At 39.3% G+C, this 25785-nt stretch overlaps 1 protein-coding gene across 2 annotated transcripts in view; it reads left to right on the forward strand.

Moving 5' to 3' along the window:
- gpc6a (glypican 6a) overlaps positions 1 to 25785 on the forward strand; it is a 180285-nt gene that overhangs the window by 104721 nt on the left and 49779 nt on the right. For both annotated transcript variants that reach the window (XM_086289758.1, XM_086289766.1), the window contains exon 4: positions 4870 to 5035. In XM_086289758.1, the coding sequence (XP_086145884.1) occupies positions 4870 to 5035 (166 nt within the window). The remainder of the gene's footprint in view (positions 1 to 4869; positions 5036 to 25785) is intronic.

The following is a 25785-nucleotide window of genomic DNA, read 5'->3' on the forward strand; positions in this document are numbered from 1 at the left end:
TTGTTCATCACCAAAATGGTTCCCATGCTCCCCAAAAACCTTTTTTTTTTTGTTATCTCTCAGATTGGATCGTTTCTACAAGGAGTAGCTTGTGCATAAGCGTGACTTTTTTAAATATTAGTTTATTTTAAAGTAGCTTTTCTCACAGTATGTTTAAAATAAAAGTATGAGTTCGACAAACATAAAAACAATTTGATCAGATTTTCCTTGCAGCGTGAAATTGCTAATCGTCTTCTTACAATTTGCATTTCCTGTGACTTATGGAATTAATATCAGATGTTTATTGCAATATCCCTTAATGTTACCCTTTGGTTAGGAAGAAATAAGTGGTTAAGTTTTACACGGAGATTTATGCAACCAAGCACATGTTTCTCTTCGTAGCAGATGGTAGTCTTATTTGCACAGTAACAAATCACTCATATTGCCATTGACACTAATGGCTGTGGAATTGAGTGGGGACACTGGGGCAGCAATGCAGTCTTACATCCATGTCCAATCAGTGCGAAGCAACACAACCTGTCACAATAATTATGACAGAACTATTGAGACAATTTTTTGGCAACAGCCTCACCGTCCCACAAGTGTTCCCCTTGATTGGCCTTGGTAGCTTGCAAAGTCATTGTCATTTCTCACAACTTCATTACTTGGTGGCACAAAGCAATTTCCATCGTCTTTGCTTCTCCTACTTTGTTGCCCCTAAAGGGAGCTCACACCGTGTAAGCATGGCAACACCTTGTCGGAGAGACAAGGTGATATCTTCCGAGTGTCTTTCAGAGTTATCCCTTATTTTAATGGTAACGCTTTTTATTCGTATTCTAATGATTTACCCATCATTGATGTGTCTTATTGCTGATTGAATTCAGGTGTGTGTAATGTCTCCTGACTGTGGCCCCTTATGGGGCTGTGCTGTTGCCCATAAGGCTCATTGCATTTATAATCTTGCACTTTAAATTCTTGGTAATGTTTACGCTTACCTAAGGAGCTGACCACATCTTCAAGCAGGCTAATGAGTTGGCTGCTGTTTGTGGCTCATCCCATTCTTATAGTCTATTTACTCACACACTGTCCTTATGTAAATGCACTTACAGAACAAAGTCAATATCACATAATGTAAATATTATAATAGGTTTTGTGTCAATATATGTGAACAAAAAGGTATGCGTTTGCAAGAAAATCTACTTAAAAGTTATGAAAAGGTAAAATATTAACTATGCAGTGTTTTATCTTTAGTCACTTTAAAAAATGCAATAACTAAAGCCTAAAGTACATTATTTTTTAGTATAATAGGCACTCATATTTATCAGTTTGGGACTTTAATTAAGTTTTTTTTTTCTGCTTAAAGGATCTGAATTCGTCCTCCACGACTCCAAAACACACACAGTGACTTGCGCGCAAGCACATGCTCTCCATGCGGTGTTATCGTTGCACTTAAACATCAGATGAGTAGATTAGTGTTTTAATCTTGCTCTGGATCTGAGTCATCTCACTTCCAAGTTCTCCCCTCATCCTGCTGTGAAATATTTTATCTACTCAACTGTAAATAAGTGCTAACAAGATTATCAGATTACCCTTCATCCAGGGCACCCGGCGACTGCTGGGCACAGTAACAGCGATGATGTAAAAAAAATCCCACTAAGATAATTGTGTTAGGAGGCATCATTTTAATGCAAATTTTCCAAAGGCTCACAAAGCTTTAGGGCAGCTTAAAGCACTTTTCCCATTTGCAGTATTGTATTTCTTCTATTGCCACAAAAAAGCCACATCGAATATAAAGGACGTAGTTGAAACTGGACTGTGGTTAAAAAAAAAATCCCAGTGTTTTCTCTCTATATGCTGAGAAACTGGGCCAAGTGTAATTGAATTGACTGAAGTAAGTTATTCTGACAATTTTAAAAAAAAAAGATATATTATTTAATATTTGAATAAATAATGAAATCCTTTTTACAAGTTGGGAAAAAAATTGCATGTTGATGTTGCAGATGGTGCAGGGACTATATTTTCATTATCCTCCTCTATGATGTTGCCATCATTTATACCACAACAGCGAAACAAGGAAGTTATCAAGCACAGATACTCCAAAGTCATGCTGTCAACTGGTTGTTGTTTTACAATTGTGGTTTAAACTGGATTTCATGTTGCTGCTCAGGTACAGTGACTAGGCCACTGTGAGCCAAAAGAGAGAACAAAAGGGACGAGCTCTCTCTCTCTCTCACTACGCAAAACATATTTATATGCAAATTAGCTTGTGAAACAAAAATGATTCAAATGCTCGATAGGATAACGTATTTAATCTGTGGGATTTGAGTCGTTGATGAGGGAGAGGGCAGGGGATATTTCTGAAGAAGCACAGGGATGTGGGGGGGAGTAGGATCGGAAAAGTGTCTCATCCCTGTCTCAGTCGCAGTCGATTGGTGAATTGCATGTAGCAGTCAGACTTTGTGAATTTATGTGAGATACGGATTTTTATGAAGTGCAAGTACTGAAGGCAAGGGAAGAAAACAGGCTGAGATCTAAAGATGAGAGCACTGTCACTGGAGACTGCTCTTCAAGGTCTGTAAATAGATGGCAATATATATATAAATACATATATATAGTATGATATGTATTGGATCCTGAAAATCATAAAGTGTACATTTGGAAGCAGAAAGTCTGTGGAATTTTACAGGATGTTCTCTCCAAACCAAACACTGTGATTGGCATTTAGTTGGTCCTGTTTCTGTTTCCAAGTGTGGTGACGGCACCTGCCTATTCCTTCTGTTTGTCTGCTAGTGTCTTGTCCGGTTTTCTCTCCGTCTGCTTCATCTGTATCTGTCTCTCTGTTTTCTTGGTGTTTGCTGCTCTGCATCCTTGGCAGCATCTTAGGATTTCTCCACAGCCTGTTCACTCTCAGTCTGCTCTAATGTTTCTTTTAGAAAAAAAAAAACTTCCTCGAGCTCAGTTTGTGAATCAGAAAATGTAGAAATTAAATTACAAAACTGCCCTTCGCAAAGGGTTCGATAAGGCGTTATAGTAGGCTCCTATAACAGTACACTGATCGGTGTACAGTATGTCACTTTAAAAAACAAAGAAACAACGTAATAAATATATGAATTATTTATAAATATGTCGATTAGCAGCATTTTACTTTACACCACTATTCATTTTTAAATGGGCTATAAGACATAGTAATGTATCTGTAAGCATATTCTAACTGATTATTAATATATTTTTAACATCTACACTCCTCATCAGGGCACCATGAGTGTTGTGTGTGACTGTGGTGCGTGAGTAGAAAATAGCAAAACACTCACACACAGATTTATTTATATGTGTGTGTGTGTGTGTGTTCCAGCTCTAGTAATATTCTCCTAATTCTGTCTATAACGCAGTGATGTCCTATTTTTTTAATGGTTTCAAATGTAACACTCTGGTTTCCCATGCATGTCAGCTTTCTAATGTGTTGTCAAATGAACCTTGTTCCTGAAAAATTCCCATATGTTCGCTACACTCCCAGAGAGATATAAACAATTTACAAGAACACATACCAGCGGATGACACGCAGCGCTACAACTGACAGCTAGCAACCCGGTTTAATGGCCTTCTTACAAGACATCGCGTGATGTCACTGGCAGATTGCAAATGTCAAAGATGGTTCATTTGATCCTTGTCGCTTGGTGCCGAGCAGCAGTGGAAGCAAATACATTAATAGCGCTCATCTCTGCCTTCTGCTTCTCTGTCTCTCTCTCTCTGCCTTTTTTCTAACATCGCTCTTGTCTTTTTTTCCCCCCAATCTCTCACACTCACGCTTCACACACAGGTGGTCTGGTCATGGTATGAGTGAAATCAAAGACAAGCTGGAATGTTAAAAACAGACGCAGGCTGTATGCAGTGTCATGGCAAAGCCTCAGATGTTGCCATGGAGCTACAGTAGTGCACTAATGCGTTCTTCTCTTTTCATTTTTATCTTCTTATATTCTTCTTTTATTTGTGCTTTATTTTCGTCGCAGGCTTTGTGCCGTCTGTCTTTGCTTTTTATTTCTTTATTTGTCTGACAGTACCAAAATTAACAGAAGTTTAAGTAGCACTAAAGTGATACATTAGTGAAAGAAAATGAATAAAAATGCAGTGATTTTGTGGACTTTAAATTAAAGTCCGCAAAATCACTGCTTATGCACCAAATTGCATATATTTTATCAATATTTTTTCCACATATTTATATTGTTAGTATATATTGAATATCTGCTAAACCAAAGTGCTGCTGAATTATTTTTTATTGCTTAAATGTAAGGATACGTCCCTTTTTGGCTTAGTTAGCTTTACTTTTAACTATCCTGCTTTGCTGACCCATCGGAAACCATCCCCCCCCCCCCCCCCCCACACACACACACACACAGACACACACACACACACACTAGAAGTCTCCAGTGTGTGCTGTTCAAAATCTAAAGTCAACCATGAATACAGAGGCTGACAGGCCAATTATCAGATGTACTCCCCGTTCTGCATCCCCACCTCTGAGGGGAAGCAGATGTGAGAATCCTGTCACTTTTACTCAAGCCAGCACAGTTACATGGCCCAACAACAAAAGGCACAGCCTTCACAATAAATGGAGATGGACAGAGATGTAAACCTTGTCATGCAGTTTCATCTGCTGGATTTCCACATTTCAAGCTTCAGAAGATGCAATAGAGTGTAGTGTCCGTCCGACTTCCATCCCCTCTATAGTTTCATATAAAACTGCATTTTTGACTGCTGATGCTTTGGCATGCACTGGTGCTGGTAGAAACCTCTTGGAAAATTTTGACTACCATCAAACATTTCAACTTCTATTAGAAATAATCACCCTTTCAATCCCTGACATAACTGAAAAAGCATCTCTTTGCTTTGCAGGTGAATGTAGCTCCAGCATGTGTTAAAGCCTTGACCAGGATGCTGTACTGTCCATACTGTCGTGGAATGCCTGGGCTCAAACCCTGTCCCAACTACTGTCACAACGTAATGAGAGGCTGTCTAGCAAACCAGGCAGACCTAGATTCTGAATGGAACCTCTTCATTGGTAAGATCTGAATCGAGTGCCCTTGCACCTGTTTTTCGTTTTCTCTTTCTTTGTAGGTTCGTCAACATGTGTTCAAACTTGAGCTTGTACTTCTAAGGCTGCATGTTTCTTTTCTAAGGCAGTGCCTTTGAATAGTCTCGATGGGAATTCAGTAGGATGCGCTGTGATAGATTCAGCTTTAAAGGATTTTAAAGAGACAAAACTGAAATCTTATTTGTGAAACCATTTCTTCTTTTTCTGTCTGAAATGTTGTTTGCTATTGCTGGAGCCCTGGCATAGTGCTTAAAGCTCTAGTCCCTGCTGTTTGGGATTGATAAAGGAGAGTAGATCCTAGGCAAACACATTTTCTATAGTGTTTCCAGCTGAGCATGGTGAGTAATATAGCACTTCAGTTTGGCTGTAAGCAGCCGGCTGCTGTAAGCCCTCCTGTTAAATGGATACCAAGAAGGCATATAGAGTGTTCCCTCTGGATCTTTTGTAGGCCAGTGCTTTATTTGTTAAGTACCCCAATCCCATCCTCCCACCCACACTAACAGATTTTTTTTTTTTTTTAAATGGGGCACCATTTTTTAAGAGACATCCCCAAAGACTGTGTGTCAAGTGAACTGCACATCTAAGCTTTTCGCTGTTTTGTGACAAGCCTGTCATTTGAGAAACCATGAGATGACGAACCGTTTGTTCTCTCCGATGGCACGTCTGAAGTCTCAGATCAACATGGGCCCCCATGCACTGAATGAGATGTCTCACAGCTTTATGACATGTGTTAAAAAGTTAGTGTCTTGTTTGGTTGTGAAGAGGAAAATCTATTGTCGCAAAGGGATGATGTGCTTGACAGTAATGGGAAAAGCTGTTGTTGCAACAGAATGATGAATCTAGTTAGACCCAAACACCCTTGGGGTGTCAGAAAAAGTGTATTTTTTTTTATTCTAAATCACTTTTTTTGTGCAGACATGGGTTTTGCTTTGGAAAGCCAGTGTGTTTCATTGTATTATAATTAGAAATGCAGAACCCAGGGGATGTTTATTTTTTGCTACAAAAGATTTGTTTTTGATGTCTGGTGACATTTTGTATTTGTTATCTGTTGCTAAAGTACTGTACTTCAATTTGCTTACCATGCAGCTCACAAGAAATATTGATCTGCCTTTCAGAGACAACTTCTAAATGTATCACAGGTCAGTTCTCACCACTGAAGCATATCTTTACATTATAGAAATTTATGGATTGAACCCCTACACAATCTGTCATTGTCCTCCTTTCAAATCATCAACTATTAAGGGAGGTTAGATTAAAAGCCTTGAAGCCTTGCATTTACCTGTGGACCTTGCTCATGTTTAAATGTCACTATTGATACCATTGATGTTATCAGTAGTTGTATGACCACAGGAGAAGCTCAAGGCTGTTTTAGTATTCCACAGCAAGTAAAAGAGGAGAAAAAAAAGCATGTATAAAGTGCTGTTTCTTTATTTTCATTAAAATCAAACCAATAAATCTACATTTTTATTTGCTATACCAAATCTACCAAGAAAAACAATTTTTTTTTTTCTGGCACGTAAAATAGTTACTAATGTGTTTGCAAGCGTAGTGCTCCTAACACTCCAATACACAGCAAGAAAATAAAAATATATATATATATTCACACACAATACTTAATAGTACCAATACGCCTGTAACATCTATTTTTAATGATGGTCATTTTGACATGTCACGACAGAAAAAGGCACAGATGTAGTTAGTAACATTAAGGTGAATTGGTGCCAGAGCCCTTCTGCTGTAAGACAGGCTTTGTGGCTTAAAATGAAATCATAATGTCATTTCTTACATGCCGTGTATGTCTGATATTCACCATGGAAATGTGATCTGTAATTACATTGAAGAGCACAGAAATAATGGACAAAATTTGTGAACATTTTGTTTTTACCTTTGGTTTATTTGCCAGGTAATAACTGGCAGGCCAAGTGTTTTCAGTTTTTTGGGTTTGAATAATTTATCATTTGAAGTTTTTTCTTTTTAATCTTCTTTCCTGAGAAGGATTTTTCTTATACTGAAAATACTTTGGCTTAACCAGACTTCGCTAAATGCCAGTAGATTTGCAACCTTACTGACATTAACATTATTAAACTTAATACACGTGTCATTTAGACTAATAGAAATAAAATCCTGTCGCAACAATCAGGTTCTGGCTACGTGTTATATTGCACTTTAGTGTATCTAAACCTTGAAAGGCAGATTTTAATAAGCATGACTCCATCACTGTATGAAAACAGCTTTGCTTTCCTACTTTCTCTTTAAATATTTATGGAAATGTTCTTTGCATGTCTGCTCAGTCACCAAACACAAAACTCACAGTGACTTCAGTCTTTTCTCTCTCGGCACATAAAAGTTGTGTCACATCTGACAATCACAATTTATCTGCCATAAGATATGTTGTGTCTTTTGAATTGTGGAAAATGTAAAACACGGTTTGGTAATTTTATTCTTGTTTGTTTGTCAGATGATGGTTTTGGTGTTGTGGGGTTTTTTTGTTGAATAATTAATTAATTCAATATTATATTTAATCTATAAAATAAGCCAATAGGTCAAGCATAACATAGATTAAATATATCAAATCTATGCAATGCTCTTTACACCTTGTTATATATTTTTTAACCTAACCCTATTTAAGTATTAATATTGTAAGTATTAAAAGACAGTATCGCAGTGGTACTATGTAAGAGTAGGTGGTGAAATATTTTTCGTTCTATCTAGATTACGCAAGTTTTTTTTTTCCCAGCAGCCATTTTGACATTAAATAGCGGATAAACACAGCGCATAACCTTCATAATGTCCTTATAACAGTTGGGTTTTACCTACCCTTTCATATCAGAGTAACTGCTGTGAAAATAGCCTATGCCTTCGTTTTGAATAAAAGAAGAGAGATTGCTCTAAATGCTTTACAGAACCATTAAAATGTCTCTTAACACTGACAATGCCTCACCATGAGATTAGAAACTAAAATATTGGCAATCAAACAAATTAACACCAACTGCTGATTTTATTGGATACATTAAAAAAAGCAGTTTGCATGTTAAGATGTCAGCATCACATTGTATCTATGCGAGCATTAAAGCAGAAATCTGTGTAGCATTGAAACAGTAACGACCTTGGTGAATACTTTGATGTAGCCTACATATTGCTATGCAGAAGAAGAATGATCACAGCATCGGTTTCATACATATAAAGTTACAGTCACAGTACAGTAGTTTACACTTTGTAAAGGTTACTGTAATGACATTGTCACTTGCAGGCTGAAAAAAAAAAGACAGGCAGTTCATGAACAATGAGGATAAACCTGAGGAAGAAAGTGATTTACCTGCTTGTAGCTACCCGTGCTGAGTGATTTTTGTGTGTGTCTACACGTGTGTGTCTGCGTGTGTGTTCAGGGAAAGAATTCAGGGTTTGGCCGTTGGATGATCCTAGACCATCAGTCACCTGCCATTGTGACAAATTTACCCGGCTCTGCATCATGACAGACACATCATTATCATTTTTCTTGTCAGCACCTTGTTAAAATACCCTCAGAGAGACGGCGAGAGAGAGAAAGAGGAAGGGACACGCATCCTATTATTCAAACTCTACAGTAGCTTTTTAGGCTCAGGCTACATCGTGAACAACGTCATTTTTGACAAGCAAATGTTATCAGTGTAACATAACCGTCTCAGCTACATGTGGCTAAAATTAGAGACAGATAATAATTGACTGTTAACCTCTTTCTCAAATAGGAGATTTAAAAATTGCTTTGCAGCTCTAACTCCAAATGTCAGGCTTGTCACTGGATTTCACATTTCACAGTCTTAACATGAAAAGAGTTTGATGGGTGGCTTCAGTATTTTCAGCTAATTAGCCTAATTCTAGTTTAATGTTCTTGTTCAATGTCCCAGCAACCCTAGCTAATATTACCAGTTACACTCGACATACTTACTGTTTCATTCCTTCATGTTAAAAATGCAACTGAATCTGCAAACCTGGCCACAAAACACTGCTAAACAAACAACGGCTAACCAACTATAAACATCAGGGTCATTTAGAGACACAACTTTCAATCTGCTGCTGCTGCTTATATTAGCTTAGTTAGCTAGCTTTTAAGAGTTGATACAATTTTACAGTTACAGGCTACGTCCACATGTACATGGGTATTTTTGAAAACGCAGCTTTTTCTTTCCGTTTGGGCCTTTCGTCCACATGTAAACGGCATTTTGGATCACTGAAAACTGGGATTTTCCTGCCACAGATTTTCGAAAACTTTGTTTTTGCGTTTACATGTGGATGAGGAAAACTGAGATTTAGTCACGCAACGCCAAAGGTGTGGGGCTTGTTGACATCGCCCTGTGCACCACGTTATTGTTTACATGAGATGAATTTCTACAATGGCGGATATAGACAAAATATACACTTAGAGTTACATATAGACACACAGTTACTGTCCCTCCATTTAGAAACTGTCATCTTTAACTTTTTCCCTCCTAGGTTCTAGACTTTCTGATCGGCCAACATTAGAGAGTAAAATGGTGAATGCTGTCAGACAAGTTGGCATCTTTTATGAAAACTATGGGTGATGTCAGCAATCGGCTTCCAAACAAAGAACTCAAAAGCAGCTTTTTTGTTTAGGGAATACACATTTTTCAACCTGGTGTGACTGAGACCTTTTGTACCAAGCTATAAACATGACTCTTAATAAGCTTAGCTGGGTATTTTAAGATGGAGCCTATTAGGATTCAGTTGCTTTTAGAGCATCTCTAAAGTGGCCACTACAGAAGCTGCATTTCTTTCATATTTCAGCCCTGGATGATGCTGCATGCACCTTTATCCACATTGCTGTTGCTGGTAGCAGCACTTTACTACCACTGAGAGACTCAGGCTCATTTGCAGTCACATCTGCTTGCTTAAATTAAGCTAATAAATAAATATTTTTATTTTTATGGAGGTTTTATATCTGATATTTGTATATTGTACGCTTATTACTATACAATGCAGGTATGGAAATAATTAACCAAAGAAAGGCTGGGTTTTTCTCTGTCTCTCTGTTTGTTATTGTGAACAGTTTTCAGTTGGCTGCACCCACAAAGTTCAGCAGAGTTCAAATTTGCATATTTTTGCACCCCCCACTAAATAATGAAGAGCTTTACACAAAAACTGTTACAGTGATGATGTGTGCCTGAACAGGGATTAGTAAACATACTTAAAAGCATGTCCAGTGCAATTAATTAACTCTTTTAGCTTTAAATTTGGTGTGATTTGTAAAGACCATTGTAGTTTGCCAACTTCTTCCTCTGTGCTGGGCCCATAAACACATTATTTCTCCTAATTAAGATATAGACTTGTGTTGTCCTCTGGTGAGTCCTTTGACACCACAGCGTAAGTGATCCTCATTGATTTTATTTGCTCATTTCTTTTTAATTGCTAGGATTGGGTCCCCATGTAACTGTACCTTCCCACAACCCACAGTTCATGAAGCCAATGTTTTCTCCTTCCTCCAAGAAAGACTTTCCGCGATCTCTTTGAGATCATGAAGATGAACAGTGTGTCGGTGCTTTAAATGATATAGCTGTGTAACTGTGCTCAGTTCTGCACAAACCAAAGTTAGTTTTTTCTAGAAGATTTAAGATTCATGCTAGTATGCCATAAGTACTGTACCTCTAAATTAAACCACACACACACACTCACACATACACATACAGACACACGGGCACTCGAACAAGTATCAAGCATTACAGTCTCAGTAACAGACATGACAGGAACAAACAAGGTAGCTGGTGGAGTTTTTTGCCTGTCAAAGAGCTGAAAAGGCTGGATGACTCACTTAGTCGAGTGGAAGTGATCTCCATATCCCCAGCATCATCAAAAAACAATGTCTTTTCTTTGTAATTGCTACTGGCTTTGCAGGATCTGCAGAGTACTGTTTTCCTGCATCTCTGGCACGAATGCTAACACCAATGCCCTTTATATTTACAACCAGCGAGTGGTTTTTGTAATATTCTGAATTAACTAAGCTGTATGATTTATTTAACTGATTTCATCCACACAGGCATATTGAGTGTTGCAAGTTTTTATCCTCCAATTTCACATTTGCTGAAGACATATTGTTACTTACTGTGGAGCATATTGTTTTGCATATTTATTAAGGTAGTGGCCAAATCAGACTCCACAGGAATAATTCATTAAAATAAAGATGGTAAAATAAAGTCAGTTAGCTTAACTTAAAAACACTGAAAGTAAAGAAAAATCCATCCTGGTTCTGTTTAACGACACCTGTCAATCTGCTTATCGACTGATCCGTCCCAGTTGTTCCACTGAAATTTTAATCAGAGTAGCCATTTCCCAAAGATGACGCCTACCACTTTTGGGGCACTGCAGATTTGCAGTATCATATTCAATTCCTTCACTTAACAGCAACATGCTTTGAGCTTGAGTTTAATTTGTTATGCAGAGGCCATTCTTATGTTCCCAAAGTGCTGTGTTCACCAGTGTGAAAATTTCAGCTCTGAAACTTGCTGCACGTGGGTGAGGCGTGCAGTGAGGTTGATGTGTGTAAGCAGATTATGAAACTGGGGAACATAAGCCCTTGGTAATATAGTTACTTTTTGGGTTATCCATCACAGTGAGCATTGCATCTGCTCTTAATGTTTCCTTTACCAGTATACATTTGTTTCCCTGCAAAAAACAGGAAAATTAACAGAGAGGCAGCAGAATTGGGTTTTTATTTTCTTGCAGCTGGAAAAGCAGAAAAATTGCCAATGTAAAAAGACATTAGAGTTGGTGGAAGAAGAGACATGGTATTTGAGGTGTCAGATGAGCTAAAGTAAACCAGAAATAGCTGAAAGCCAAACAAACTGAAAAAGGTCCTATCAAGAATTATTTGTTGGTGTTGCTACTGAGCTACAATCCAGCTGTAAGTGCCTGAGAGACTGGCTGTGCAGGCTGCTAAAAGACAGACAGAAATGTTGGCAGGGTAGTGAATCTTTTGTAATTGATTCACCTCTTACAGCTGCACATTAGAAAAAAATGTTACAGGAAAATGATGTGATAGCGTAATCGTTTTGGCTTTGTTTTTGTTTGGTTTAGATGGCACAATTTTAAAGTGGAACGATTTTGCTTTCTTTCGTTTGTTACAATGTTAGATACCTATAGTTTCAAATAAGGTCAGTGTATGTACATCTTATCTCTTTCAGCCAAAAGCTGCTCTAAATGCGTTTTTATTTTTTAACACAGCAACCACCTGCTGCATCCTACGTTTTTCTGCTGCTCTGTTTAGGACTACTTTATAAGTTTTGTTGGTTATGAAGTAAAATTACATTTGCTTTCCATTTTTGGGGAAAAAAGCACTATACTACAGTGGGTGCAGTTTCTTTTTGTCAGTCAGTTTTTAGCCTCAGCCTCAAGCCAATGCACTTGTCCATTAAGGCAGGAAATATGGAGTATGGAGTAGGTTTTTCGGTTAGGCTGCGCATGTGCTGTCAGCTTTCAAGTTCCGGATCAGACTCAGTCTCAAACATAAGTGGCTGGATTTGAGAAGTGACCATTTTAATCAGGAACTTATATTTTATAGTATTTTTGCAGATTGTTTTCAGAGCCTGCACACAAGCAACAGACGAGGCAGTGCTGCTGTAACGAGGCAAAGCAGCAGGAAATCAGAGAAAAGAGACAGATGGAGCTACAAAGAGATGGCTTGTTACAGACTCAGGATGAAGTGAGGTGCTGCATGAAGAGCTAGCATAAGATAAATAATGATTTTGGAGCTGTGAAACATGCAAAGCTGTTCTGGTAAAGTCCAATGATGATTGAAGCTGGACTTCTTCAAGGCAATCCTATAGGTTCTGTGGAAGTGATAGTAGAAGGTTGAGGCTTATCGTCACAAACACGAGTGTTACCATGAATGTCTTTAAGGAAGGATGATGAATATTACATAACATGTGCATGTCAGTTTATCCTGTCATACTTCAAATAAAGCACAAATGTGTCACTTTACTGTGAAACACAACTGCAGAACCCTAATGTGTAATCATTGGCATGTCTGTATGTTCTCATCCTCTCAGCTCTTCAAAGGCAGATCAATGAGCCCTGTGGGCAAAGATTATTCCATGGCTTTTTCCCAGTCAGTCTTGTAAGGCCCTCATATGTCATCTGCCTCGTGTTTATTTTATGTTAAAATTTAGCATTGCACCTCTACAACACGGCGGAACTGAGAGTTTAAACAGGAAGATCAAAAATTCTGTACATATGTTTGTATTTTCACAGGCACTCCCACATCATGAATGCTTAGCAGGTGCTGACTAGCAATTATGTGCTGTGATCGAACAAGAAATGAAAGGAGACAGCAGGTGCACTGTTGTATTTAGGTGAGCCATTCCGCCACTGAACAAAGCCAGCATGGTTTGTCAAAAAAAGCAAAGCATATAAACAGCGATCCCCGAGTGCAGTGACGCAGTGATTTGCCCCTGACGCTTCTTTCCATATTAAAGTGGCAGCATTGTTGTTTATGATTATGGAACTGTTTACTGGCCATGTTTACTATGTCAACCAAAAGACTTGTTCAAAGGGAGCGATCTAACTCGGGAATTCTTCATTCATTCATCACGATTACAACCAAAACATGAAGTTGTGAATAAATTTAGGTTAATCATATCCGTTTGCCACCACTTTGTGATATATTTGTCGACTAGAATTTAGAGTAAACAATCTACGTGCTGTTTTTGTGACACCTTTCATGATGAGCTCAGGCATGTGGAGAAAGACAGCTTCGCGACATCAGCTTGGAGTGTTTGTGTGCAGACACTTTCTGCAGTTTGCACCAGCGGATGGTGAAAGTTATTCTTTACATTTTCATCACTGCAACCCTGAATCACTAGGCAGGCATATATTTATGGGTACTGTGTAGCATTGTGTTCATCGTTTTTAGTACAGCTGAATAGTCCCTTCATTAATTCATATTAATTCCTGATGGGCAGTTGCTGCAAAAACAAACTATTAACAAATGATCACTGGAAACATACAGCGCTGTGAGAAAGTGTCTACCACCTTTGAATATCTGTCACACTTAAATGTTTTAAATCATCAAACAGAGTTTTATATTGCACAAAGATAACCTGAGTAAATATAAAATGCAGTTTTTTAAATGATGACTTCACTTATTAAGGACCTACCTACTTGACCCTGTGTGACAAAGTAATTTGTCCCTAAATTTAATAACTGGTTGTAGCAACCTTGGCAGCAGAAGTTGCCATCAAGCACTTGTGATAGCTGGCAATGAGGCCACTCTTCTTTGGAGAAATTTTTTTAATTCAGCCCCGTTGTACGGTTTTTAAGCATGAACGGCTGTTTAAGGTTACCCTAAAGCCACGGTTCCCAAACTTTTTTTTGCTAGGCCCCCCTTTGTTTAATATGGAGACCCGGAAGGGACATGGGAGATTAAAAAAAATTAAGATGAACTTTTGTGAGATCTTGCAAAGAAAAGTAATTCTGTCGGGGAGACCTACCTTGTCACTTGTGCAGGTGAAGCCAAAGGCTACACAGTCATCATATTTTCTTGTATTTTGCTTGGAAGGAAGTTGGTTTGGAAACATATTTGGCGATGCTTCATCTTCTGCTTTGCATTTGTGTGGGAGCCCTGTCTGGCGGGCCCCCCACTTTGGGAATCTCTGCACTAAAGCATCTAAGTCTCATTTAAGTCCAGACTTTGACTCGGCCTCTCAAACAGCTTTATTTTGGGTTTTTTTAGCCACTGAGAGGTGGATTGGTGCGTTTCACATTATTGTCCCATTGCACAGCTCAAATACAGATGAGCTTCAGGGTAGAAACTGATGGTCGGACGTACTGAATGCAGAATTTATGGTCCCATCGATTTCTGGAGTTCATCCACGTCCTAAATCAGCAAAGCAGTCACACACTATCACACTACCACTGCCATGTTTAACTGTTGGTATGATGTTCTTTTTTTTAAATGCTGTGCAAAGTTTTACACCAGATGTAACGAGACTCAAACCTTCCAAAAACTTTAGCTTTTGTCTCGACAGTCCAAAGAATATTTTGCCACAAGTCTCGTGGTTCAAATATAAGATGATCCTTTGTGTTCGTTCTGGGCAACAGTGGTTTTCTCTTTGAAACCAGTGGATGCCATTTTTGTCCAGTCTTTTTCTTATTGTTGAATCATGAACCTTAACTTGGAAAAGTAACACAAGTTCTTTACATTTTGTTCAGGGTTCAAGGTTCTCTATTTGTCACATGCATAGTTATACAAGTATAACACACAGTGAAATGACACGCTACTCGACATGTGCAAAAATGGGGGGTTCTGTACAATGGGGGGGGGGGGGGGGGGGGGTTCTGAATTCTGTACATTAATACAGGGAGTGCAGAATTATTAGGCAAGTTGTATTTTTGAGGAATAATTTTATTATTGAACAACAACCATGTTCTCAATGAACCCAAAAAACTCATTAATATCAAAGCTGAATGTTTTTGGAAGTAGTTTTTAGTTTGTTTTTAGTTTTAGCTATTTTAGGGGGATATCTGTGTGTGCAGGTGACTATTACTGTGCATAATTATTAGGCAACTTAACAAAAAACAAATATATACCCATTTCAATTATTTATTTTTACCAGTGAAACCAATATAACATCTCCGCATTCACAAATATACATTTCTGACATTCAAAAACAAAACAAAAACAAATCAGCGACCAATATAGCCACCTTTCTTTGCAAGGACACCCAAAAGCCTGCCATCCATGGATTCTGTCAGTGTTTTGATCTGTTCACCATCAACATTGCGTGCAGCAGCAACCACAGCCTCCCAGACACTGTTCAGAGAGGTGTACTGTTTTCCCTCCTTGTAAATCTCACATTTGATGATGGACCACAGGTTCTCAATGGGGTTCAGATCAGGTGAACAAGGTGGCCATGTCATTAGTTTCTCTTCTTTTATACCCTTTCTTGCCAGCCACGCTGTGGAGTACTTGGACGCGTGTGATGGAGCATTGTCCTGCATGAAAATCGTGTTTTTCTTGAAGGATGCAGACTTCTTCCTGTACCACTGCTTGAAGAAGGTGTCTTCCAGAAACTGGCAGTAGGACTGGGAGTTGAGCTTGACTCCATCCTCAACCCGAAAAGGCCCCACAAGCTCATCTTTGATGATACCAGCCCAAACCAGTACTCCACCTCCACCTTGCTGGCGTCTGAGTCGGACTGGAGCTCTCTGCCCTTTACCAATCCAGCCACGGGCCCATCCATCTGGCCCATCAAGACTCACTCTCATTTCATCAGTCCATAAAACCTTAGAAAAACCAGTCTTGAGATATTTCTTGGCCCAGTCTTGACGTTTCAGCTTGTGTGTCTTGTTCAGTGGTGGTCGTCTTTCAGCCTTTCTTACCTTGGCCATGTCTCTGAGTATTGCACACCTTGTGCTTTTGGGCACTCCAGTGATGTTGCAGCTCTGAAATATGGCCAAACTGGTGGCAAGTGGCATCTTGGCAGCTGCACGCTTGACTTTTCTCAGTTCGTGGGCAGTTATTTTGCGCCTTGGTTTTTCCACACGCTTCTTGCGACCCTGTTGACTATTTTGAATGAAACGCTTGATTGTTCGATGATCACGCTTCAGAAGCTTTGCAATTTTGAGACTGCTGCATCCCTCTGCAAGATATCTCACTATTTTTGACTTTTCTGAGCCTGTCAAGTCCTTCTTTTGACCCATTTTGCCAAAGGAAAGGAAGTTGCCTAATAATTATGCACACCTGATATAGGGTGTTGATGTCATTAGACCACACCCCTTCTCTTTACAGAGATGCACATCACCTAATATGCTTAATTGGTAGTAGGCTTTTGAGTCTATACAGCTTGGAGTAAGACAACATGCATGAAGAGGATGATGTGGACAAAATACTCATTTGCCTAATAATTCTGCATTCCCTGTATGAATAGACATCTGACTATTTTACAGGATAGACAATATAAACCTATTTAAAATTAAAGTTAAAGTTAAAGGAATTTGGAATGTACATTGTGCCTTGGTTTAGAGTGTCTGGAAGAGAGTCCTGTCTCAGTCAATTATAGATGATGTGAGAGGGCGGGTGTTCAGGGTTCTTCTGTGACCTCCTGGTTGAGTCGTCAGTGTGTTCTTGGAGTAATTGTGGCCGACCATTCATGGAAAGATTCACCACTGCGTTTTCACCATTTGTGGATAATGGCTCTCACCATAGTTCACTCCAAAGCTTAGAAATGGCTTTGTAACCCTTTCCAGCCTGATAGATGTCAATAACTTTGTTTCTTAGCTGTTTCTTTAGATCGTAACATGTTGTGTTGCTTATTGAGGTCTTTTATTCAGCCATTGTGGAAGTAATCAAGCCTGGGTATAAAACTGACCCCAGCTTTCCAAAATATGTAGTTAATCAGTCAATTTATGATTTAACAAGGGCTACAACAATATGTAGACTAAATGTAAAGAATCTCCGCTTTACTTGTTTATTATAAACTATTGCAGCACCCTAATATGTGTTAGTAAACTCATCTTTACTTTACAAAATAAAATCTACATCTCATTCTTAGTTGGGACAGTGATATTGTTTTAATCCCTATAGAGTAGGAGTAGGTCACACATGAATAGAAGGGATGAATGGCCTGAAGGGATCATTTCCGTACATTTGACTTGACACTCCTCCCACCGACTCCAGAGCAGTCATGCACAGCCCAGTGAGCTGTCCCTTTTTTTTTTTCACTTGGGCCAGTCTGGCTTATGTGGTGTGAAAAAGTCCAATATGTTCCACCAATTAAACCAGAGTGTGATTCAAGGGGTAGTCAATGAATAAGAAGAGAAATCATTATGAACAAGTCCCATTTTAACATAGATTTTTTTTTCAGTAATTTAACTAACCCAGGTGAATCTCATTTGTGCTGCTACCTATAAAGGCTTAAAAATGTCACAGTATCACATGTAAAGAAACACAGAAAAATCAAAATGTGTGTTTTCCTGAACTCACACATTAAATTGTGAACGCAGTGTAGAAGGGAACAGTGTCGTGTTTCGTCATTTATTAGTTCAGTGTCCTAAAATTATTAATTTGTGGTTTGTTTGTTTGTTTGTTTTAATGAAACCAGAGAACACATGCTGTGTATATTATACCAGATCTTAAACTTATTGATGATGTCTGGAAAAAATGCCCTTCTTGTTTAAAATAACAAAAATAAAAAAGATTCAGTTTAATCTACCAGTGAAAAAATAAACTTACGCCCAAATCCATTTTTAAAGTTATTAAAAGTTATTAATAATTGTGCTAATTATTACTACAATTCTTTATTTTTTGCTTCTCAACATTCTCAGCTTCTCATCATAGTGGCTGATTTTCACAAATTCATCCACGACCGCTGTGTGTACCGAGGGACTCTGCAGGTAGTTTGCTGGAGTCTTTCCAAATCCCACAGAGTGACAAAAAAGGGAGAGTTTTCTGCTAGAAAATCACCGAGCAAGCTGCCTGAAGCAAAGTTGGCACCATGCAGGAAGCAATAAATAACCATGCCAATACAGCCCACTGTGTCTATCAATGGATAGATGGATGAATAGTAGTACAAATCAATTGTTCATTTGTTAGAAAAATTATATATTTTTTTATTTACTAAAACTAAGGCCAAATTACAGAAGATCCCTATCAGATAATTGCAGTAGCAAAAAAAAACCCTTTATAAAACAATTTATGAAGAAAAATTAGTTTTTGTCATTGCCAGAAATCTCAGGATATCAAAAAGAGTAAAGCAGAAACAGAAATGACTGCAAATCTCTTTGTGTTTCTACTTTTGGGACCTTTGCATTCAAAGGCATTTTGAAGTTACCCGGGGAGGTGTTCCCTGCCAAAACATTTGGATGTAAATCACATATTTCTACAACTTTGTTTAAACATTTGTTCATAATGTGAATCTGGTGGTCAGTAGACGGGAAAATGTCCCCACGAATGAAATCTGAATAACATAAAAGTCAACATTGTCTTTGTTGTCTCGAAGCCTTGAAATTGCATTTCCAGAAAGAAATCACTTACTGAACCATTTTCAATAAAGTCCAGATCCTGGCCGCATTTAAAGTTAACTTTCAGGACTTTTCTTTTCTTTTCTTTGCTGCACAGTCTTGATGACCCTACCCTGTGTCGCAGTGGTATGTTTGATGGTGTGGTGATACTAATAGTACTTTTCAAATTATAGGAGGTAAGCAGCTCAGTGCAAATTCATATCATTCACATAACCATAAACAGTGCTAAAACCAAACAATGCCCTGGATGGATGGATGGATGGATGGATGGATGGATGGATGGATGGATGGATGGATGGATGGATGTCACATTATATTACAATTTTCGTACCAGCTCTACGACCCAGTACCATGGCACTGGATGGATTAGTTGACTATACTAAAGGCCTTTTCTTTACTCTAGGGTGTCTCTTTACAGTCATCTAAATGTGTGATCTAACAGCAGTGATTGTGCTGCCACAATCACACAGCAGCTCTGTTTGGTAAATGAAAGGCATTAAGCAGACTATTGTAGAATAACTTCCAAAGCCTGTGCGCTTCAAAGAAAAGCCAATGACGGCGAGTTATCTTATCAGTGGCTGCACTCATCATCTGGTTTTTAAATACCTAATGTTTTGATTATTTAAGTTGTGCAGCCGTGAATACGTGAAGCCAGTAAGTGTGGCCATCACTATACCCAGTCCTTTTCCCCCCATTTGCCACAACTTTCACAACTTCATGCTCGTGTATAATCTGCTACAGTATATGATGATGCAGGTTTAGGATGTACCAAGTAGGGGTACCAGTGAAAACAGAACTAGAAATAGACCCCATATTTAGCTTTAAATGTATGCAGATCACCTACAGACTATATTATAATTATATATTATAATAATTTTTTTTCTATTTAAGGTCCTGTTTCAACACAACCAACTCTGGTCACAGAATGACTTCCATTGATTAGATTCACAAAGTATTTGTGCTTAAACTCTGTATAAGTTGGGAAATGCAGAAGAATTGCAAACAGAATAGGTAGCAAGCTTCCCGTTATCCATTTAAACCTGACTAACTGGGTCTAGGACATGAAGCAAGCCAAAACACTTAGACTGCATGGCAGTGAAGGGTAGTGGTGTCAATGGTATCACTTAGAAACTAAACAAAACAATTAAAACAGTACATGAACTTTAATATCATTCACGGTTTCAAGATATATATTTTCTAAAGTTCTTGTATTTTATATTTTATCAGAAGTCATTTAAGCATGTACAACTAACCCCCTCTTAACAGTTCATATGGTTGACTCATACTCGCAATCCATCAAATATTCATTAAGCTATATGAAAAATAGGCTGTCAGAACTCCACTGAGGATATCATTTAGGTCTTTGAGTCTTTTATGGAATGGGTAACAGAATTGCTGCCAATTTCCCATCTACTCTCACTGAATTCCACCGAGGCATTTTGGTTTTTTTTTTGCAAAAGCATTAGAGAAGTACTCTGCTAAACATAGGCAGCTGAAGACTTCACAGGACTGAAGCTGGTCCCCTGCAATGACCTCCAGCCAGCTCCTGATGGAAATCTAACCAAGCATCACGCCCAATTTGAGACTACAGAGTAAACAAACAGGAGCGCTTTTCAAAGGCACAGGCACTAACAGAGCGAAGAGGGAGACTATCTGCGTCTGTATTCACTCAGTACGCTTTAAAAGTGAGGGCCTGGCATACAGTAGACAACATAGAACACAGACATGTTTGTGTTCTATGTGTTCTATTTCCAGTACAAATTATAAACTGAATGCATACACTATATGGACTTATATAGACGCCTCCCCTTTTCCCATCAAAATCAAAGCTCTAGTTTTGCCCATGAAAAGTAACATTTTAGTCATTAAGTTTAGCATCCTTAAAAGACTCATAATAAATTCAGATTTAACACTCATACTCAATGAATCCCCCATTGTCTGTCAAAATCTGAACTTTGGCGTCTGAGATGCTGCAAATGCCCTTTGAGTGTGCTGCCTGTGAGTCTGATTTCTCTTCTTAAACAAGCAAAATGTCAAAGGAAAAAATAACCAATCTGAAACGTTTATTAACAACTTCATAAGTTAAACTCTTCAAGCTAATGAGGCCCTTTTCAGATAGTTATTGCATCAGCAAACAATTACATAGTAATCAGGGCAGAATACTACGGAGCCCCGCAGGGGACATGGGAGAAAAAAAAATTAAGACGGACTTTTGCGAGATCTCGCAAAACTATCTCGGGATCTCGCAAAACGTTTGCAAGATCTCGCAAAACAAACTCGGGATCTCGCAAAACTTTTAGCCGCATTCTTCGGACGCCTGCTCGAAGCCGACCGGGAGGTCGAGGCACGATGTGCCGGGAAAGCAGTGTTCCTCCCGGTCGAGAAGAATGCGGCTGAAACTTTTGCGAGATCTCGCAAAACTTTTGCGAGATCCCGAATTTGTTTTGCGAGATCCTGAGTTTGTTTTGCGAGATCTCGCAAAAGTTTTGTGAGATCTTGAGTTAGTTCGTCTTAATTTTTTTTTCTCCCATGTCCCCTGCGGGGCTCCGTAGAATACATAGTATATGTAAAGAATATTAACATACAATGGTTAAAATATAAAATGTAACATAAAAACAGAAATATTAAGTGAAACTTGTAACGCATTACTTGTAACGCGTTACTTGTAACGCGTTACTGTAATCCGATTACTTTTTCCGAGTAACGAGTAAAGTAAGGGAATACTATTGCAAAAACGGTAATTAGATTACCGTTACTTTCCCATAGGAACGCTGCGTTACTGCGTTACTAAAACCGTGATTTTTTGCGAGAATGTCTCATGACAATGACGTTAGCAAGTGCGACGTTGTGACAACAGCTGTGTGCAGATCAACAGTGGATAATATATCGAGTGCAGAGAGAGTATGAGCGTGCAGCGTTTAAAGCGTGGAAGTACTGACCTTACTTTGAGTTTGACTCCATAAAAAGTGACAAAAACATTAGTGTCCGTTGTGCGTGGGAAGAAAATTTCTTTTTACAGCGAAAAACACCCCCTAAACTTCCAAGCAAGCACCGAGTGCGCTACGACGTAATGGGAAACTCACAGAGAAACTCGCGGATTCTTCCACACCTGCACCAGGGTAAACCTCCGCCTGCTCCAGTCCTGCTTTACAGGTGAAAATAGAGCAACAGGACCGCTGAGTCTTTGACTTTATTTATTTTCTGCTGTGTTTTACTTGCATCTATTTGAAAGACTGAGTGTAAACACACAAAAAAAATATTTTATGTGCTGGAATGTGCAGAAAATAGGTTTAAATATTAAACAAATTTCTTCCAGTCAGAGAATGGTGCATATAATTAAATTTTTGCTTGATGCATAAAGTTAAAAGATTAAAAATAATAAAACAAGTTTTAAAAAGAGACTTTTCCATTGGATTACATTTTGTATGATGGGTTATGTAGAAAAAGTAGAATTGGGCTGAAAGATCTATCGCTTTATCACCTATTCAGGTTGTAAATCGTGTTTTTAAAAAGTAACTAAGTAACTAAGTAATTAATTACTTTTGAAAATAAGTAATCAGTAATGTAATGGGATTACTTTTGGGGAAAGTAATCAGTAATTAGTTACTGATTACTTTTTTCAAGTAACTTGACCAACACTGTTCAGCACTAGTAACCAGAAACATAATGTCATGTTGATAAATGTCTTTGTTAATCTTTCTCTGACTTTATTTTGTAAAGGTATCTGGTTTTATTTAAATACTAGAGATTTTACAGTTTAAAAAAAAACATGTGGAAAACCTGTCAAAGTTAAAGACAGAGATTGGGATCTTGTTTCTTCAGGTCTTTGTCATTCGCAGATAGTCAGATCACTGTGTAGTCCACAGTTTTGTCTGTGCTTGATTGCAGGGATATTGTTTATATGCACGCTTCGACCACCTTGAAGCCGCTTGACTCTGTGTATCACCGGGCGTTGCAATTTAGCACAGGTGATTAATTTCTTACTCACCATTGTATCTTACATGAAAAAGTGGAATGGTCCTCCCTAATGAATAAAAGCAGGCAACCTTGCATGAGGTTTATTTACAAGGCCCTACTGCATAGATTGTCAATGTCAGGTCCCAGGAGGTTTTAGCATTAGCTGTACTTGAAATGAAAATGAATTACTTTATACTACTTTATATTTTCAGAGATAAGATAAGATAAGATAGAACTTTATTAATCCCTCGGGTGGGTTCCTCTGGGAAATTCGACTTCCAAAAAGCACAGCAACGACCGAAGTTACAGTTACAGAATTGTTATATATATATATATATATATATATACACACACACACACACATATATAAATACAGAGACAAATATAAATAAAATATACAAAGGGGATAAATAGAATAAATAGGAATAAAAAATAAAAATACAAGTGAATTGCACATTTCAAGTATTGAGTCTATTGCACTGTTGACTATTTACAAAAAGTATTGCACAAGGTATTGTACAGTGAGGTGAAGAGGCACTACAGCTTAGTTGTTCCCCCCTCCTTTGTCCTCCTGTTTCCCCTCCCTCTCCCCTCCAGAGAGGAGTTAAACAGTTTGATGGCGTGTGGGACAAAGGAGTTTTTAAGTCTGTTAGTTCTTGTCTTGGGGAGAAGCAACCTGTCACTGAACAGACTCTTCTGATTGTTTATGGCCGTGTGCAGAGGATGCCCAGCATTGTTCATAATGTCCATCAGTTTCTTTAATGTCCTTTTCTCTGCCACTGTCACCAGAGTGTCCAGCTTCATGCCGACCACAGAGCTAGCCCTCCTGATCAGTTTCTCCAGCCTGGATGAGTCCCTCTTTGCTGTGCTGCTCCCCCAGCACACCACAGCATAGAAAAGTACTCCAGCAACCACCGACTGGTAAAACATCCTCAGGAGCTTCCTGCAGATGTTAAAAGACCTCAGCCTCCTGAGGAAGTACAGTCGGCTTTGGGCTTTTTTATACAGGTGCTCTGTGTTGCATGACCAGTCCAGTTTATTGTCCACCCACAGCCCGAGGTACTTGTACTTGTTGACCACCTCCACCTCCTCCCCCTCTATCTGAACCGGCAGTGGACCTTCTCTGGACCTCCCGAAGTCCACAACCAGTTCCTTAGTCTTTGAGGTGTTGAGTTGCAGGTGGTTTGTGTGACTCCATGCGACAAAGTTCCTCACCAGACTTCTGTACTCCTCTTCCTGATCATCCCAGATACACCCCATGATGGCCGTGTCATCTGCAAACTTCTGAATATGGCATAATTCAGAGTTGTAGCAGAAGTCAGAGGTGTACAGGGTGAAGAGAAGAGGGGACAGCACAGTTCCCTGTGGTGCTCCTGTGCTGCTGACCACTGTGTCAGACGTGATGTCCTTCAGCCTGACGTACTGTGGTCTGTCGGTGAGGTAGTCGGAGATCCAAGCCACCAGGCAGGGGTCCACCTCCATCCTGTTCAGTTTTTCCTGAAGCATACAGGGCCGGATGGTATTAAAGGCACTGGAAAAGTCAAGAAACAGTATCCTGACCGTGCCTTTTCCCCCATCCAGGTGTGAGTGGGCTCTGTGTAGGAGGTACAGGATGGCATCCTCCACTCCGACACCCGCCTTGTATGCAAACTGTAGTGGGTCCTGGGCATGTTGTACCTGTGGTCGGAGGAAGTTGAGGAAGAGCCGCTCTAGAGTCTTCATAAGATGTGACGTCAGTGCCACCGGTCGGAAGTCATTCAGCTCATTGGGCCAGTTCTTTTTGGGGACCGGGACGATGCAGGATGTCTTCCATAGGGCGGGCACTCTCCCCAGTCGCAGACTGAGGTTGAAGACTCGTTGTAGCGGCTCCCCAAGTTCAGCAGCACACGCCTTTAGCATCCTAGGACACACCTTGTCTGGGCCTGCTGCCTTTCTGGGGCGAAGCTTCCTCAGTTGTCTCCTGACCTGATCCACTGTGACACTGGGAGATGTTTGGGAGGAGGGGAGGGGGGGAGATGTCTTGCTGCTGAGAGAGGGATTGGAGGAGGGGGGTGTCATGGTGTCAGGAAGGGGGGGAAGCGAGGGAGGCAGGAGAGTGGGGAGAGGACTCTGTAGTGAAGGTGAGGGTGAGGGTGGGGGGGTTGTGGGCTGGTCAAACCTGTTGAAGAAGTTGTTGAGTTCGTTTGCCTTCTCCACAGTCCCCCCCACTGTGCTTTTCTTGGTGTTGTGGCCTGCCTACAAATGGAGACTACAAAAGAACTACAAAGCTACATTCTCCTATTTCATTGGAGCATTTTAAAAGGTCATATATATTTATCTGCAGCTACTCTTGAATATATGTTTCTTAATTTGTGATCACATATAAGGTCATTTCATTATGTGGTTGTATGTCTTTGTACACAGGTCTCCTCTGAAAAAGAGCTCTCGATCTCAAACAGAGAAAAAGTTTAAATGAAGGATGTAATAATAACAGTGATGTTACATATTAATGTTACACTTTTTTCTTTTGAATAGGCTGTGTTGCAGCATGGCAGCTGCACAGCCCTACTAGACCTGAGAGCTGTTACAGCTTAATTTGTTAATTGTTAATACCAGGTTAGTGATTTAATCTTTGTTTTTAATAGACCCCTCTTGAAAAAGGTTAGTACTCCCTCATCTGTACTCATCTGTCTCCGAAATCACTCCTCTTAGTCAAGTGGGTGAGCTTAATATCCTGCCCTGTCAATTGCCACTGAGAGAAGGGGGATTTTATA

This window comes from Aulonocara sp. 'chitande type north' Nkhata Bay, linkage group LG1, assembly GCF_057382095.1.
Source record: "Aulonocara sp. 'chitande type north' Nkhata Bay isolate Kocher_YH1m ecotype deep benthic linkage group LG1, A_spYH_male_GT1.1, whole genome shotgun sequence".
NCBI lineage: Eukaryota > Metazoa > Chordata > Actinopteri > Cichliformes > Cichlidae > Aulonocara > Aulonocara sp. 'chitande type north' Nkhata Bay.